The sequence below is a fragment of the Puma concolor genome, chromosome A1 (genome assembly GCF_028749965.1).
Source record: "Puma concolor isolate L17-30 chromosome A1, mPumCon1.1.hap2, whole genome shotgun sequence".
In the NCBI taxonomy this organism is placed as follows: Eukaryota; Metazoa; Chordata; class Mammalia; order Carnivora; family Felidae; genus Puma; species Puma concolor.
This window is the reverse complement of record NC_141667.1, coordinates 108,056,733-108,072,482: the sequence shown is the minus strand read 5'-3', so window position 1 is coordinate 108,072,482 and position 15,750 is coordinate 108,056,733. Positions and strand designations below refer to the sequence as shown.

General features: G+C 33.9%; 1 protein-coding gene across 6 annotated transcripts in view; it reads right to left on the bottom strand.

Moving 5' to 3' along the window:
- Nucleotides 1-15,750, bottom strand: part of ADAMTS6 (ADAM metallopeptidase with thrombospondin type 1 motif 6) — a 299,671-nt gene that overhangs the window by 270,213 nt on the left and 13,708 nt on the right. For all 6 annotated transcript variants that reach the window (XR_015248856.1, XM_086699957.1, XM_025924199.2 and 3 more), the window contains exons 4-6: nucleotides 8,117-8,328; nucleotides 7,526-7,609; nucleotides 6,888-7,033 (exon numbers count right to left, since the gene is read on the bottom strand). Coding sequence is in view for 5 of the 6 variants with exons in the window: in XM_086699957.1 (XP_086556083.1) it covers nucleotides 6,888-7,033; nucleotides 7,526-7,609; nucleotides 8,117-8,328 (442 nt within the window). In the remaining variant the exon portion in view is untranslated. The remainder of the gene's footprint in view (nucleotides 1-6,887; nucleotides 7,034-7,525; nucleotides 7,610-8,116; nucleotides 8,329-15,750) is intronic.

Sequence of the window (15,750 nt, the reverse complement as noted above, 5' to 3'; positions counted from 1 at the left end):
CTCCAAAAGGATTCTACAGCTGGATTACCTGGTATAAGTCTTTTAATTAATGTATAATCTTGCCAGTCATTTCACTTCTCTGTACCCCAGTTTCCTCATCTATAAAATAGAGATAATAGAACTTCTCTCATTCAACTATTGTGATATTTAAAAGATAAAGCTTCTACAAGGCACTTAAGAATTTGGTACATAATTCAGGGCATCTGGGTGGTTCAGTCAGTTAAGCAGGTGACTCTAGATCTTGGCTCTTGATCATGATCTCACAGTTGGTGAGTTCGACCCCTGTGTCAGGCTCTGCGCTGACAGTGCAGAGTCTGCTTGGGATTCTCCCTCTCTCTGCCTGTCCTCTGTTTGTACTCTCTCTCTGTCTCTCTCTCTTTCAAAATAAATAAATGTTAAAAAAAAAAAAGAATTTGGTACATAATAAACAACTGCATAAATACATCCATAAAACCAATATAAATAGTAAACTTACTATTTTTTTTTTAAGATTTTTTTTTAATGTTTATTTATTTTTGAGAGACAGAACATGAGCAGGGGAGGAGCAGAGAGAGAGGGAGACACAGAAACCAAAGCAGCCTCCATCCAGGCTCTGAGGTGTCAGCACAGAGCCCAATGCAGGGCTCGAACCCACAAACTGTGAGATCATGACCTGAGCCGAAATTGGACGCTTAACTGACTGAGCCACCGAGGTGCCCCAACTTACTATTCTTTAGAGTTAAGTGTTTATTATAATATACCCCTTCTTTAACTTAACTAATGATTCCTATTGCAAATCAACCTCAGTTTTAGTCAAGGTTTGTACAAAGATAGTTCATTAAATTGCATGTATTTAGTCAATCTTAGGCAGCAAGAGAAAAGTATCTTCTCTTATCCTTTTTTTATTAAGAAGCAAACATAGATAATGCCTGGGATGACCATAATCCTGATTTACCTGATCCTAGTTTGTGCCTACTGTCTAGGCATACCTGCTAATGGTACTCTCTTTCACTCTTAAAAGTGTCCCAGATTGCACAGGAATTTAAAGTTGCACAAGTCTATCATAACTCTTGATTGGAATGGAAACTGAATCTAGATAAATACACTTGAGTAAGGAATCAACAAACCAGGAATGAAATGAACAGAAACTGAAAAAAGAAGAAGGGTATAGGCAGTATGGATAACTAAAAATGAAAGAACCAAAGTTGTTAGAGAATAATATATGTTTCAAAATGTCCAAATAACAAAACTAATTCATCCACAAACTGAATTCAAGATTCCTTTGCTGCCTATAAACTCACAAATTCTTTTCTTTTAATGTTTATTTATTTTATTTTGAGAGAGAGAGAGAGAGAGAGAAATAATCCTAAGCAGGCTCTGTGCTGTCAGTGCAGAACCCAACATGGGGCTTGAATCCATGAACCATGAGATCATGACCTGAGTCGACATCAAGAGTCAGAGGCTCAACCAACTGAGCCACCCAAGTGGCCCTAAAGTCACAAATTCTTAAAAACTTAGTGATAGTCCATGAAAAATTCATCAGGCATTTCCTTAAGGCTTAAAAAAAAAAATCCATAGGTGAATAGCAAATAAGTGTTAATACACCAAATTTAATTTCCTTTTCCTCTGTTTTAATATATAATCTTAAAGCCAATATGTAATTCTGATAGATACATTCTATAGAAATTGAGAAAACTTGTTTAAATCCACACACTGTAGACCAAGTTTTAGCAAGAAACTATTTTTTAGAGCTATTTTCAATCTCTTATCTGCAAACATTAGTTGACTTTGGAAATTCTAATCCCTTTAATATCCAGCAGCAACTAAACAAATAGTCGTGATCCCTTAAGAGGATAAATATATTCATTTTAATTAAAGACTGAATTATGTGACTTGGTGTGCACTTTTGCATTTGTATTATGAGATGTATTTATGTGTCCTATGCATTTCAATAATGAAAAACTGAAAAGGAAGTATAATTTTAAAGAATAGCCTATTAATAGAGACATTCTTAAAAGATCTGCATCTTGATCTTAAATTTTCAAGAATTTAGTCAAAGAATAAAGTCCTGGAATGGGCCACAACATAGATGAACGTTGAAAACACTATGCAAAGTAAAAGCCAGTCACAAAAGACTACATATTGTATAATTCCATTCATACAAAAAGTCCTGAATAGGCAAAGCTATAGAGACTAAAATTAGATTAGTGGTTGCCTCAGCCTGGGGCTAGGATGGGGAGGATAAGGGAATGGGGAATAACTTCTTACAGGAATGAAGGAAATATACTAAAATTAATTATGGTGATGGTTGTACAATCCTCCACATATACTAAAAGCCACTGAGTTGTATATTTAAGTGGGCAAACTTATGGTCTATTAATTATATCTCAGTAAATCCATTACCAAAAATAATTTAGGTTATAATTCCTATCTGAAACATATATTGTTATATACTAATATCTTAAAGATGGAAAACATGATTCTAATATTTGATAGAAAAAATTCAGGAAATTTATCCATTTGTCTGTGTTAATTGCTCAACATTGATGCAAATACTACACTTTATGTCACTACATTCCTACTGATTTTCAGAGTATAAATAGATTTCTTAAATGCTTTTCCCACAAAATACATTTAGAAATTGTCTTGACTTTAAATTTGGTGGAAATTTCCTAGCTTCATTTAAAAATATAAATATGTTTTAAATAATCTGTCAAATTGTAGATATGTATTCCTTAGTAGCAATTAATTTACAGTATCTCAATACAAAGTTTAATAAGAATAATGTGAAGGTTTTGTAACATGCATAACTTTTTAAGTGTATACATACAGTCCTATTTTATCTTCTTAAATTCTATTTGTAGAGTTTCAAGTAAAAAATACTAATCATTTCTTGACCAAGTTATATACGTTTCGTATTCAATTATTTTTAAAAAGTTACCAAATCCCCCCACATATTAGACACCAGTACTACCAACACTGATATGGGTACTTGCAAGCTGGACCCAGCTCCAAGAGAAATCCTCCATTGTGATATACATACCTCATGAAAGAAAAAGAGATCAGGTGGTCCCTAGTAGCCTTTACTGCTGCTGCAGACAAATGCAGCCTTGGCCACTGAGTACCTCTGCAATCCTCACCAAGGCTAACCTCAGCTGACAAAGCTGTATAGAGACTACATTGCTGGAATTTCTCCAGAGCTAGCAACGCCATACTCAACTCAGCCAGCACCCTTATGCCCACCCACAGATAAATATCTTTCTCTACTAAAACCATTCCACAAAATTTGGAAGGAGTGACTCTTCCATCAAATGCACAGACATCAACACAAAGCTACAGAGACATGGAAAATCAAGGAAATATGACACCACCAAATGAATACAATTATTTTCCAGTAAGTGACTACAAAGGAATGGAAATCTACAAATTGACAATTCAAAATAATTATTCTTAAAAAGTTCAGCAACCTAAAAAAGAATATATATCAATGATATCAGAAAAGAATATATGAATAAAATAATAGGTTCAAAAGAAAAGTCAAAATATAGAAAAGAACCAAATTCTGAAGCTGAAGATGAAATGAATGAAATTTAAAAATGCAACAGAGAGCAACAATAGAAGATGTGATCAAGCAGAAGAAAGAAACTGTGAACTTGCAAACAAGTCATTTAATATTACCTGCTAAAAGAAAAGCAAAAAAGTGAAGAAAGCCTACCTAAATGATGGGACATCATGATGTGAAATAACATTAGCAATATGAGAGTACAAGAAGAAAAGACAGAGAAAGGGGCAAAAACTTATTTAAGGAAATAATGGCTGAGAACTTTCCATATCTGGGGAGATATATGAACATCCAGGTCCACAACGTCATATTGTACACCTTAAATATGTACAATGTTGTCTGTCAATTATACTTCAAATATTAAAAAAAGATTAGATAAAGCTAGCTAGTATATAACAAATGTTCATTATATAGATACGAACATGTATAAAAATAAACAAGTACATATAAAATTAAAATGTATGTGCATATATAAATAGTTTTTAATATACTCTTTGGTGTTAATACAGTATTTTTGATACCAGATAAAACAACAGAATTTTAAATTTTTTATTTTACTTATTGATTTCTGTCTAGTCATGGTGGTCTTATAGCTTTGTAGAATACAGTTTGCTTTAAATTTATGTCAAATAAAAAAAGAAAATATTATTTGCAAACAGGAGATAGTATTTTTGGGTTTTTATATTTTTTTCAAAAGTAACTATTATTACCTAAGTAACTATAGTTCCAAATGGTTTTCTGCTTAAAACATTTAAATCCCTAAGATAAAATTTGTCCTAATGGAGATAAACCTATCTATCAATTTTTCTCTGGAATTCTCAGTAAACACATTATACATCTCCCTAGTGAGCTGACATTTCAAGCAAACATAAATCAAGATCTTACCTATAAATAGTGAAGTCACAACCCTGAACATGTTAATAAGTGAGTTACATGAAACAATGAAAAATGTTAATATAAACCATCTATAAAAATTCTTATAATAATTTTCACTAAGAGTAACAGTATGATTTAAAGATATATTGAATTTCACAAACCAAAAATATATAAGGAAGAATCAAGGATGGTAAAACATCCAATAAAAAACTCTAAATATTAGAGATTATATTCATCACACTTAGATGTCACTGCATGGCCCTAATAATTCAAAGATAATTAGACTTTTATGTAAGTAGACTTTTAAATAAGATAAAAGTTACTTTGGGACTTTATAACAATTTCAAAAGGCATTTTATGCTGCTTCAAAGAGACACTTTTCTAAGCTCCACTACATAACCAATCTAAAATGATATGAGATATGAACTCTTCAAAGTACTGCTCTATTAAATTCTGAGATCACTTCTAGGGCTAGTGTGACCATTAGGAGACAAGTTTAAAACAAAAGTTCATGTTCAAACCTCAGGCATCAAAAAGGCACTCAAAGTGGCTTATAGAAACAAGGAAGAGCTCTGCAGAGGATCAGAAAAATATGTGGGTCAATTCAGAGGAACAAGTCAGACAGCTGAATGTAGTAGCCAGTGCAAAGAAAGGATGGCTAACTGCCCAGACATATTTCACTACTCAAATACTTATAAATGTGCACTCCTTGTATAGCTACTGTCATCTGATGCAAAAGTTAAAAATTGAATGCTCATACAATAACAAAAATGTAAAGCACCAGGAGCCCACTAGGCATTGCCTTTTAGGGAGAGGTAGGCTTTATAAATATAAACACAGAAGCCAATGTAAATATCTGTAATCATTTTGTTAACCATATATAACAGACATTTTCCTGTAGTAATTTCATTGACACTAATCATATCCATATATATTTTTACACAAAGGTTTCTATATTTGCACAATGCTTAGTATATTTTTAACTCCTCAAATATATTTGGGAATCATTCCAGACCACAAGACTCCGAGGAATTGCAGAATTTATCAGACTGACATGTCAACACATATGAATATAGAACCCATACAATGTTGTTTTTATTCAGCAAGCATGTCATAAACAAAATTTTCTGGCTTATGATGCCAGGTAGATGAAGTCAATTAAAGTCATTGTAATTGTTAAAAAAATAAACTCTGAAACTTTAAATCTACAACTTAGTTAACAGGTATATTTTTTAAAAAGCTAAATTCACATTATCTTCTGAGATCTCAAGATTCTGATGCCATATAACTTTATACTCCCTCCACAGAATTTAATGTAGAGTCAATGGGCACAGTACAGATGAAATACATGTTAAATACTATCTTGTGAATTAAAAGAAATGATCAAGATAACAAAGGCAATTCCATTTCACCAAGATAGAATAATGCTTCCATTTTGTTTATTGCTTTTTTTTTTTTTTAATTGATAGCAGGTCAAAAGACATGCTCATCTTAAAATGATTTAAGCATGCTTCTCACCAGTCGTAATTAGGGTATAAACAAACTAAGAAAGCTATAATCAAAGTATAGTATAATCACCGTATAATCAAAGAAGATAGGATCACCAGGGGTTGAGCCCTGAACTTTATATTGCTAAATGAGTGATCTTGAGCTATTTAAGTATTTTGAACTAGTTTCCTCATTATTCACATGGGAAAAATAATCATGATATCTACTTCACAGAGTTCTTATTGGAGAGTAAGGAATAAAAGGATCTGAACACAGTTTTCTAAACTTGGAAAGAAATATAAAAATTCAGTGGGTTATCATCAAATAACAATTTTGCTGAGAAACAAGCTATTCAACATATAATGTAATATATCTGCTTCTTTATACCATAATTAAAATATTTTTAATTAAATGAATATTCATCCAGGGCATTGAGGAGGGCAACTGTTGGGATGAGCACTAGGTGTTGTATGGAAACCAATCTGACAATAAATTATATTTAATATAAAAAATTCATCTAAGTAAATTATACAACTATTGATGTCCTCGCTTTTAATAATTTAGAGGTAAGAATAATTAATATATTTTATAACATTATATTTTATAATATATTTTCTAAAAAGAGTGATGACTCATTTTTGTTTTTAAAATTTAATCTTCTCATACTGTTTAACCTTTGTTTTACTATGCATTTCAATTAATAAAACATACATGAGCTTCCAGTTAAGCTTTATGAATAGATATCAGTAGAAGGAAAGATGTTTATTAAATTTCTAAGTCAACTCTAAATCTGTTCTTTTTTCTTATCTGATTCATTTGATGCAAACCAATAATAGGGTAATATATTGTCTCACTGGTGAATAACAAATTAACATTTTGCTTTCAACATACTTATTACCTGAATGAGGCTTTAGATAGAACCAAATATAGTTAAAATATTAAACACAACAATCAGAGGTAAAATATTTGCAACAAGCCATACCTAGTAATAAGAACAGCATTATCGTGGTGGGCAATCCCATTTTCTGGAATGGTGTTTCCATCACTTTGGTGGGAGAGAATGGATTTCTGCCATTTACAGAAGCTATCGAGGGACTTGTCTGCATGGTGGTTTATCTCCAAGTTTGGCTGCAATACAACATGCATACCAGAAATGTTCCAAACAAATTACTAAGGTCAGTTGTTAAAACTTCTGAAGACTAAAGTGGGACTATAATTAGAAGCAGTGGTTTCTAGGAATAATCTCTTGCCAATTTTTATTTCTGTAATATCTGACCTAGAGTTTAGTGTACTATTGAACATTCTTTCTAGTGTCAGCTTTAATGATAATGTGAATATATGTGATCATTAGCAACCAAAACCACTATTATAAGATCTGCCATGCCAATACTCATCTTTCTACTGAAACACATAGCTCATATACATATATATAGTTCTAACATGACATAAGAGGTATATTCTTATAAACTATTTAAAATTTGCTTAAAATATTAAATGCTTAGGAGTGAAAATCATATTCACCTAGAACTTCCTAGAATAATAAGATATTTTATTTTGTAATACATAATTCTATAGCTTGTCTGTTAAGAGTTTTAGATTTCTAAACTAACTCATTCTTACCTGATCTTCTGTAAGAACAATTAACCGGGCCACTATAATATTCACAACGTTTCCTAGGCTGGAATCACGGTAAAGTTTGGCAACCTGACCTCCAAAAAATAAGAAAAGACACAAAGTCAGACAAAAATCATAGGGTGATTGTTTAATATTTTTTTAAAGAATGGTAAAATAATTGTTCATAAATTTAACCACTGTGTATATAAAAAGGTATTATTTGATCTCATATCACTTAGAACTCTACCCCCAAGATGCCTCCATAAAAGATTTGTTATACAAATCTACCTCAAGAAACATTTTCTCCTAAAACTGAACTACAAATAGTAATTAAGAGGGTGAGCTGATGTTCCAAGTCAAATAAAACCTCTTAAACAAGATTTAGTACGACCCATTCAAACTGTCATATTATCTGAAAATGAACAATAAAGTCACCTTTACATTTATTTCCTATGGAATTGAAACATTAATATATCAATTTGTTCTCATTTCAGACAAGTAAATTTTTAAAATCATCAATTCACATTAAAAATCCATGACCTTAGTCAAAACCACACATTATTAAGTTAAAATATTATATAGAGGCATCAAACTTACAATATTCATCACACTCAAAATGTAATGTTCAATGTCTTTGCGGCCATGGTAGCCCACCATCATTTTGTCTGCCACTACCAATGTCTCCACAAACCGCTCAATGCTTACTGATCTCTTCTGTCTGTGGCGGATATGCGTGCCATTAATTGGTAGTGAAGAAGGAAAAGTAGATGTGTCATTCAGCCACCAGGGTTTGCCACTTCTTATGAGGTCTACAATAAAAATAATTAATTCAGATAGGTTCACTAATTAAACTTACTTATTTTTAGATCTTTCATATAGACATGCTTCTCATAAACTATCTAAAGCAATAAGACTTTTCATAGTGAGGAGAAGGGATGAGGAAATGCGGCAGTGAGAAAACTAAACCTTTTACAAGTATCAAAACAATCATTTTATCTGAAAAAATAAACATTAATAACATATAGCTGCTCATAAAAACAAAACAAAATAAGCCCAATGAATTACATAATAAAAATTTTTTTAAATAATCATTTCATATTATTTCAGTGATTATGTCATAATACTTTTAAATATAGAATATGTACTTTATACAGTTTTTTTTTCTAAAAACAACTAGAGCATTAACTTTCTAAACACTCTCAAATACTTTTTCTTTTTTTTTTTTCTTTTTGAGAGAAAGAGACGGCACAAGCGAGGGAGGGGCAGAGAGACAGGGAGACACAGAATCTGAAACAGGCTCTAGGTTCTGAGCTGTCAGCACAGAGCCCAACATGGGGCTTGAACTCAGGGACAGTGATATCAGGACCTAGGCCAAAGTCATATGCTCAACTGACTGAGCCACCCAGCAACCCCTCTAAAATAGTTATGATGAAGAACATTAACACTGCAAAAATCTATTCCCTTTAAAAAAATTGTTTTTTAACATTTATTTATTTTTGACAGACAGAGCGAAACAGAGCACAAGTAGTAGAGGGGCAGAGAGAGGGGGATACACAGAATCCAAAGCAGGCTCCAGGCTCTGAGCTGTCAGCACAGAGCCCAACGTGGGCTCGAACTCATGGACCAGACTGCAAGATCATGACCTGAGTGGAAGTCGGCCGCTCAAACGACTGAGCCACCCAGGTGCCCCTATGCCTTTAAGTAATCTCTACACCCAATGTGGGGCTTGAACTCACCACCCCAAGATCAAGAGTCACATGTTCTACCAACAGAGCCAGTCAGACTCCCCACAAAATCCTATTCCTTCACAGTATTTATTTTAAAGTAGGATGCTTTTATTAAACTTTCTTTTTTAAATATATTTTTTTAAAACATTTATTCACTTTTTGAGAGACAGAGACAGAGTGTGAACAGGACAGGAGCAGACAGAGAGGGAGACAAAGAATCCAAAGCAGGCTCCAGGCTCTGAGCTGTCAGCACAGAGCCCAATGCAGGGCTTGAACTCACCAACCGTGAGATCATGACCTGAGCCGAAGTCAGACACTTAACTGACTGAGCCACCCAGGTGCCCCTTTTTTTTTTTAAATATATATTTTTTTGACGTTTAAACTCTCTTAATTAGAGGAATTCTGCCCTATAAATCTCAATACTTTTTTAAGGTTTATATATTTATTTTGAGAGATGGGAAGGGAGCATAATTGAGGGAGGGGCAGCGAGAGAGAAAGAAAGAATCATAAGCAGGCTCCATATTGTCAGTGCAGAGCCCCACTCAGGGCTTGACCTCATGAACCACGAGATCATGACCTGAGTCGAAATAAAGAGTCGGTTGCTTAAATTAACTGAGCCATACAGGCATACCTACAAATCTCAATTCGAAAAGACTGAATTTTTTTTTTATTTAATTTTGTGGTGTACAAGTATTTATACTGACAGAGAACCCAAAGTTTTCCTCTTCTAAAACCTAGAGGTAAACGGTGTTAGAATGAGTGTTGAAAGATTATGGTTCCAGCATAACTTGCTTTAAACTACATTTTACTGTGGTTTACAGTTTAATCCTTTATTTTCTAGACATTTGGTCCTTCAGTACACAGGCAACCTTTTAGTACGATGGCATCTGTAAACACTTGACCGATTTATATTCATCTTTATTTAATAAACTTGAAAAGGTACAGGTCCTCTGCATACTTCACTTTCATATCTGTATGTTGAATAAGAAGTCTTTCTAACCTCTACTTATTGAAAAACTTAGTGAGGAAAATCAGATTAATTTATATAATACGCTTGACAGAAATTGGCAGTATTCTCTATTATTTTTCTAATTTCTTTAGCCTTTGCCTTTTATAAATTACTTTGATATAAGTTTTAAGCAATAAGAGATGGAAATGACTATGAAAAGTATCAGTAAAATATTTTTGAAACTCATATAAAGTATTTTTATTCCTAAAGGTCCAGAGAGGCAGAGACATAGTATTTCTTATTTCAAAAGTATAACTTCCAGGGGGCACCTGGGTGGCTCGGTTGGTTAAGTGTCTGACTTCGGCTCAGGTCGTGATCTCAAGGTTCATGAGTTCGAGCCCTGCATCGGGCTCTGTGCTAACAGCTCAGAGCCTGGAGCCCGCTTCAGATTTTGTGTCTCCCTCTCTCTCTGACCTTCCCCAGCGTGCATTCTGTATCTCTCTCTCTCCAAAAGAAATAAATATTAAAAGTATTACTTCCAGGGGCACCTGGGTGGCTCAGTCGGTTAAGTTTCTGACTCCTGATTTTGGCTCAGGTCATGATCTCACTCACAGTGAGTTCGAGCCCTGCATTGGGCTCCATGCTGATGGCACAGAGCCTCTTAGAATTCTCTCTCTCTCCCTCTCTCTCTGACCTTCCCCCAATCACACACATGCTCGCTTTCTCTCTCTCCCCCCCCAAATTAATAAACAAACATGAAAAAAAGTATAACTTCCAGATAACCAATAAGTATTCCCCTATTCTAGAAAGACTCAAGGTGGCCACCAAGACTTCTTATTGTTTACACTTTGTGTGATCTCTTCCCCTTTAGTGTGGATGGGACCTGTGACTTGCTTGTAAACAGTATAATACAGCAAAGATAATGCGATGTACATGATTATATATCAATGAGTACATAATTATGTTACATAATACTGTAGCATTTTTCTTCCTAGAGTCCTTCCCTTGCTGGCTTAGAGGAAGCAAGCAATCAAGTTAGAGAACTATACATGGCGAGGAACTACAGACAGCCTCTAGCAGACAACCAGCCCCAAACGAAAGTTTTCAGTCTTACAGTAGCAAGGAACTGAATGCTGCCAATAAACGTGGGAATTCCTCCCCAGTCAAGACCAGACGAGAACCCGGTCCTGGCTAAGGCTAAGTTGATAATTCATTCATGTACAATTTGTGGTCCACAGAAACTGTGAGATAATAAAAACATATTGCTTAAGCCACTGAGTTTATAGTAATAGTGTGCTGAAATGGTCAAAATCCTTTCTGCATTAACAGAATTCCAATTTCTTTTGCTCAGTCTTCCATGATCCTAAAACCACTCATGTATTCAAATCATGCCTTGTTTTCCCTGTCTCTGGATGGACAGCCTAAATGTCTAAATATAGGATTTAATTTCCATTATTTTGTCATTTTCACTTCTCTGATCCATCCAATTTCTCCTTATATTTATTTCAAGTACTATGAAAAGAATTAGACATTATTGGGCAAAATAAACACAGCAACGCTGTTTCTCATTAAATAGCATTCAGTATAAGGTAGCTACTGTTATCATCATTTTCATAAATTTCAGACTTACATTGTTAGTTTGCTTATCACTCCATCAGATAAATGTATATATAATGTCTTTAATGGACATTCTTTTTTTTTTTAAGTTTATTTATTTATTTTGATAGAGAGCATGTGCAAATGGGACAGGGCCACAGAGAGAGAGGGAGAGAGAGAGAATCCCAAGCCGACCCTACAAGGCCAGCACATCTTCTTTATCCATTTGTCAGTTGATGGACATTTAGGCTCTTTCCATAATTTGGCTATTATTGAAAGTGCTGCTGTAAACATTGGGGTACAAGTGCCCCTAGGCCTCAGCACTCCTCTGGTTTCATTTTAAAAATTAAATCAATCCAGCATGATTAGATCATTACAAACCAGTATCTACATTCTGTAATTGTCAATTGTTTAATGTTAAGTTTAATCATCTGTACTATCTTTTTTAGTCTAATATAGGATATGCAATTGACTTAATTTTATTTCATAACAAAGATTTGTAGGTATTCAAATGATACTCATTACATATGCTTTGCTCAATTTAATTTTGCATAGAATATAGAATGTTAAAGAAAATACTCCTTCATAAACATATACAATAAATAACTTTTCCCCAAAACCAAACACATGGATCTCTTTCCCACCTGATATAAGATCTTATATTTTTCATCAATCTCAAAATATGTTTAAATGCATACAGTCATTCACAATTAATGCACTGACCTGCTTTATTTTTCACTAAAAGCACTATTACTTCTTGGTACTTGGCTATGTATTTGTTTCCTTGGTGGATTTTTTAGTTAACTGTCTCTCTTTACTAGAATACAAGCTTCATGGGAGCAGAAACTTTTCCTGTTTTATTTATTGCTGCATATCCAATATCTACCCTGACACATACATGCTAAATGAATATTTATCTAATAAATACATAAGTAAATCATGCAGGTACAGAGACATAATAATATCTGTAACAATGGATAATAGGAGCATTCAGTTATACCTGGGTAATGGTAAAGGAGCAACTTTCACTTCCTTGTTTTTCTTTTTATCACATACTTACTAAATTTTCTACAAAAAACAGGTATTTTTCATCATTTTTAAAAAATTAGTAGCATAATCTAATTAGAATGGGAAACTTTATATCTGAATATGAGACAAATATACCCACTTTCAAAATGGTTTTTCCAACTTATATTTTGATATAAAATTGAGTTCCCAATAACCAGTTAATTGGCAATTAATACCCATAAATGCACATGTCATTTGAATTATGCTGTGAAAATAGTATCAGAATTAAGATCAGTAGTTCTTTTTTTTTCTTTTTAAAATTTTTTTTTAATGTTTATTTATTTTTGAAAGAGAGAGAAAGAGAGACAGCACAAGTAGGGTAGGGGAAGAGACAAAATCAAAGAATCCAAAGAAAGCTCCAGGCTCTAAGCTGTCAGCACAGAGCCCGATGCGGGACTCGAACTCATGAGCTGTAAGATCATGACCTGAGCCAAAGTTGGCCACTTAACTGACTGAGCCACCCAGGCACCCCAAGATCAGTAGTTCTTAACCAGACCTATCTCAAACTCATTAAACACAAAATACCTTTTCTAGTGATATTCCTATGGAACTACTATAATGTTTCCCACTCATGGGAAACCAGTGAAGTGTTTGAAGGTGTATAATTAAACTAGATTTAAGAGAAAACACACTAAAGACAGAACAACAAACCTGAAGACAGGAAGACCAGTTAGAAAGTCATTATAGTGGTATAGGCAAGAGATAACAGGGGTCTGAACTAAATGGACTGGTGTTAAAGGTAACAGAAATGACTGGTGAATAGATTAAAAGTTAGGAAATAGTCACAGCAATCCACTCAAGATTTTTTAGTTACTCAAGAATATCTCATTGGCCTGCTTTATTTTCCACTAATAACACAGTAATCTAGGGGGAGAGACTGTGGAAAAAGAAAATCTTCCCCAAAAAGGGCAGAATTTTATGATGGCACTAACAGTGGATTTGCTGCACTATTTGACTCGTGCTTAAACCTTAGAAAAAGAAGGATCTGCCCCAGTAAGGCCAGTGAATAATAAGATAGGCACTTCAAAAGAGGATAACTTGAATATCTAAGGGTCAAAAGATATTTTTCAGAATATTATGAAATCATTAAGTATTTTTGCAAAAAGTGATCTTTAAGATCATGAAGTGAAGGATGTCATATTACAGCAAAAGTGATGAGAAAATTGTTTCACAAGAAACAACTAAATATTTTAATCCTAGTTTTTCAAGAATGTATATATAGTTGTAATTATAGCCTAAATTTTGCTAAATTTAAGAAAAACTAAACTATTTCCATAATATTTAGTTTCATTACTCAATGAATATTCTTTCACTGTTTCCTATGAAATTTTATTTCATGTCTTAAGTGGATTCACTTTAAGTCGCCTTTTTCTAGTACCAATTATTCTTCATCAAGAAGGACCTTCCAGAGATTATTCATGAAGAGAATATGCAAAAAGAGAACAGTCAGCTGAAGAAAGAACTCCAAAGAGCACTTATATTTGAAGCAGAAGGAGCCCAAGAAGCATATGGATATAAACTAAAGAGTGACGCATCCACTAATTCATAAGATAACCCATTCTATTTTCTATAAATCTACTTGTTGAACCTATACCATTTTTTCCTAAAAACATTTGTTGGTGAACTTTTCTTTGTATTAAGCTAAAACCTGCTTCTGAAATACTCTACCTCTGGTTTTAGCTACTAGAACTACACAGAACAAATCTACTTTTTTTTTTTTTTTTTTTAAGATTTTAAGTAATCTCTACACCCAGCATGGGGCTTGAACTCACAACCCTGAAATCAAGAGTTGCACACTCCACTGACTGAGCCAGCCAGGCACTCCTAATCTTTTTTTTTTAACACAAAAGTTCTTTAAATACTAGAAACAGTCATCTCAATAATAATGATAGCAAAATTACATGTGAGTGATTAATGTGTGCTGAAAGAAGTACTCAGACAGGCTGGGTAGTTTGTCCAAAGCTAGAGTAAACCATATTCTTTCTATCATGCCAAGCCAAAATATCCTCTATTTTGTAAGTTTTCTAATCTTTAGACTAAAGAGCCTCCTAACTCCTTACCTCTAGTCTTGCTCTTCTCTTATTCAGTCTCTATAGGACTGCCAGGATAATATTTCTAACACCCAAATCTGATCATGTGATTCCTATTGCTTAACACCTTTCAATGGGTTTCCAGCACACTTAAGATAAACAAACTCCTTAACATGGTTTACAAGCCCTTTGTGTCTGGGCCCTCCTTGTCACTTCAGTGTCATCTCTCACTGCCACTTCTCACCCAGTGTGAAATTCACTCCTATCCCTGCAGCCCACATTCTAATATGTATCCTGTTATAGGAACTGGTAATGACTGCAATGTGACATTCTCTCTGTTTGTTCAGAAACTTTGTAAATGCTATTTCCTCTATGTGGAACACTTTACCCACATTTCTTCCACTTGTGCACAGCTACCTTCTTTCTCCCTCAGGCCCCAGCTGAGAATTCACTTCCTGGCACAAAAACAGGCACTCAGATCAATGGAACAGAATAGAGAACCCAGAAATGGACCCACAAACGTATGGCCAACTAATCTTTGACAAAGCAGGAAAGAATATCCAATGGAATAAAGAAAGTCTATTCAGCAAGTGGTGCTGGGAAAACTGGACAGCGACATGCAGAAGAGTGAACCTGGACCACTTTCTTATACCATACACAAAAATAAACTCAAAATAGATGAAATGTAAGACAGGAAGCCATCAGAATCCTCAAGGAGAAAGCAGGCAAAAACCTCTTTGACCTCAGCTGCAGCAACTTTTTACTCAACAAGTCTCCAGAGGCAAGGGAAACAAAAGCAAAAATTAACTACTTGGACCTCATCAACATAAAAAGCTTCTGCACAGCGAAGGAAACAATCAG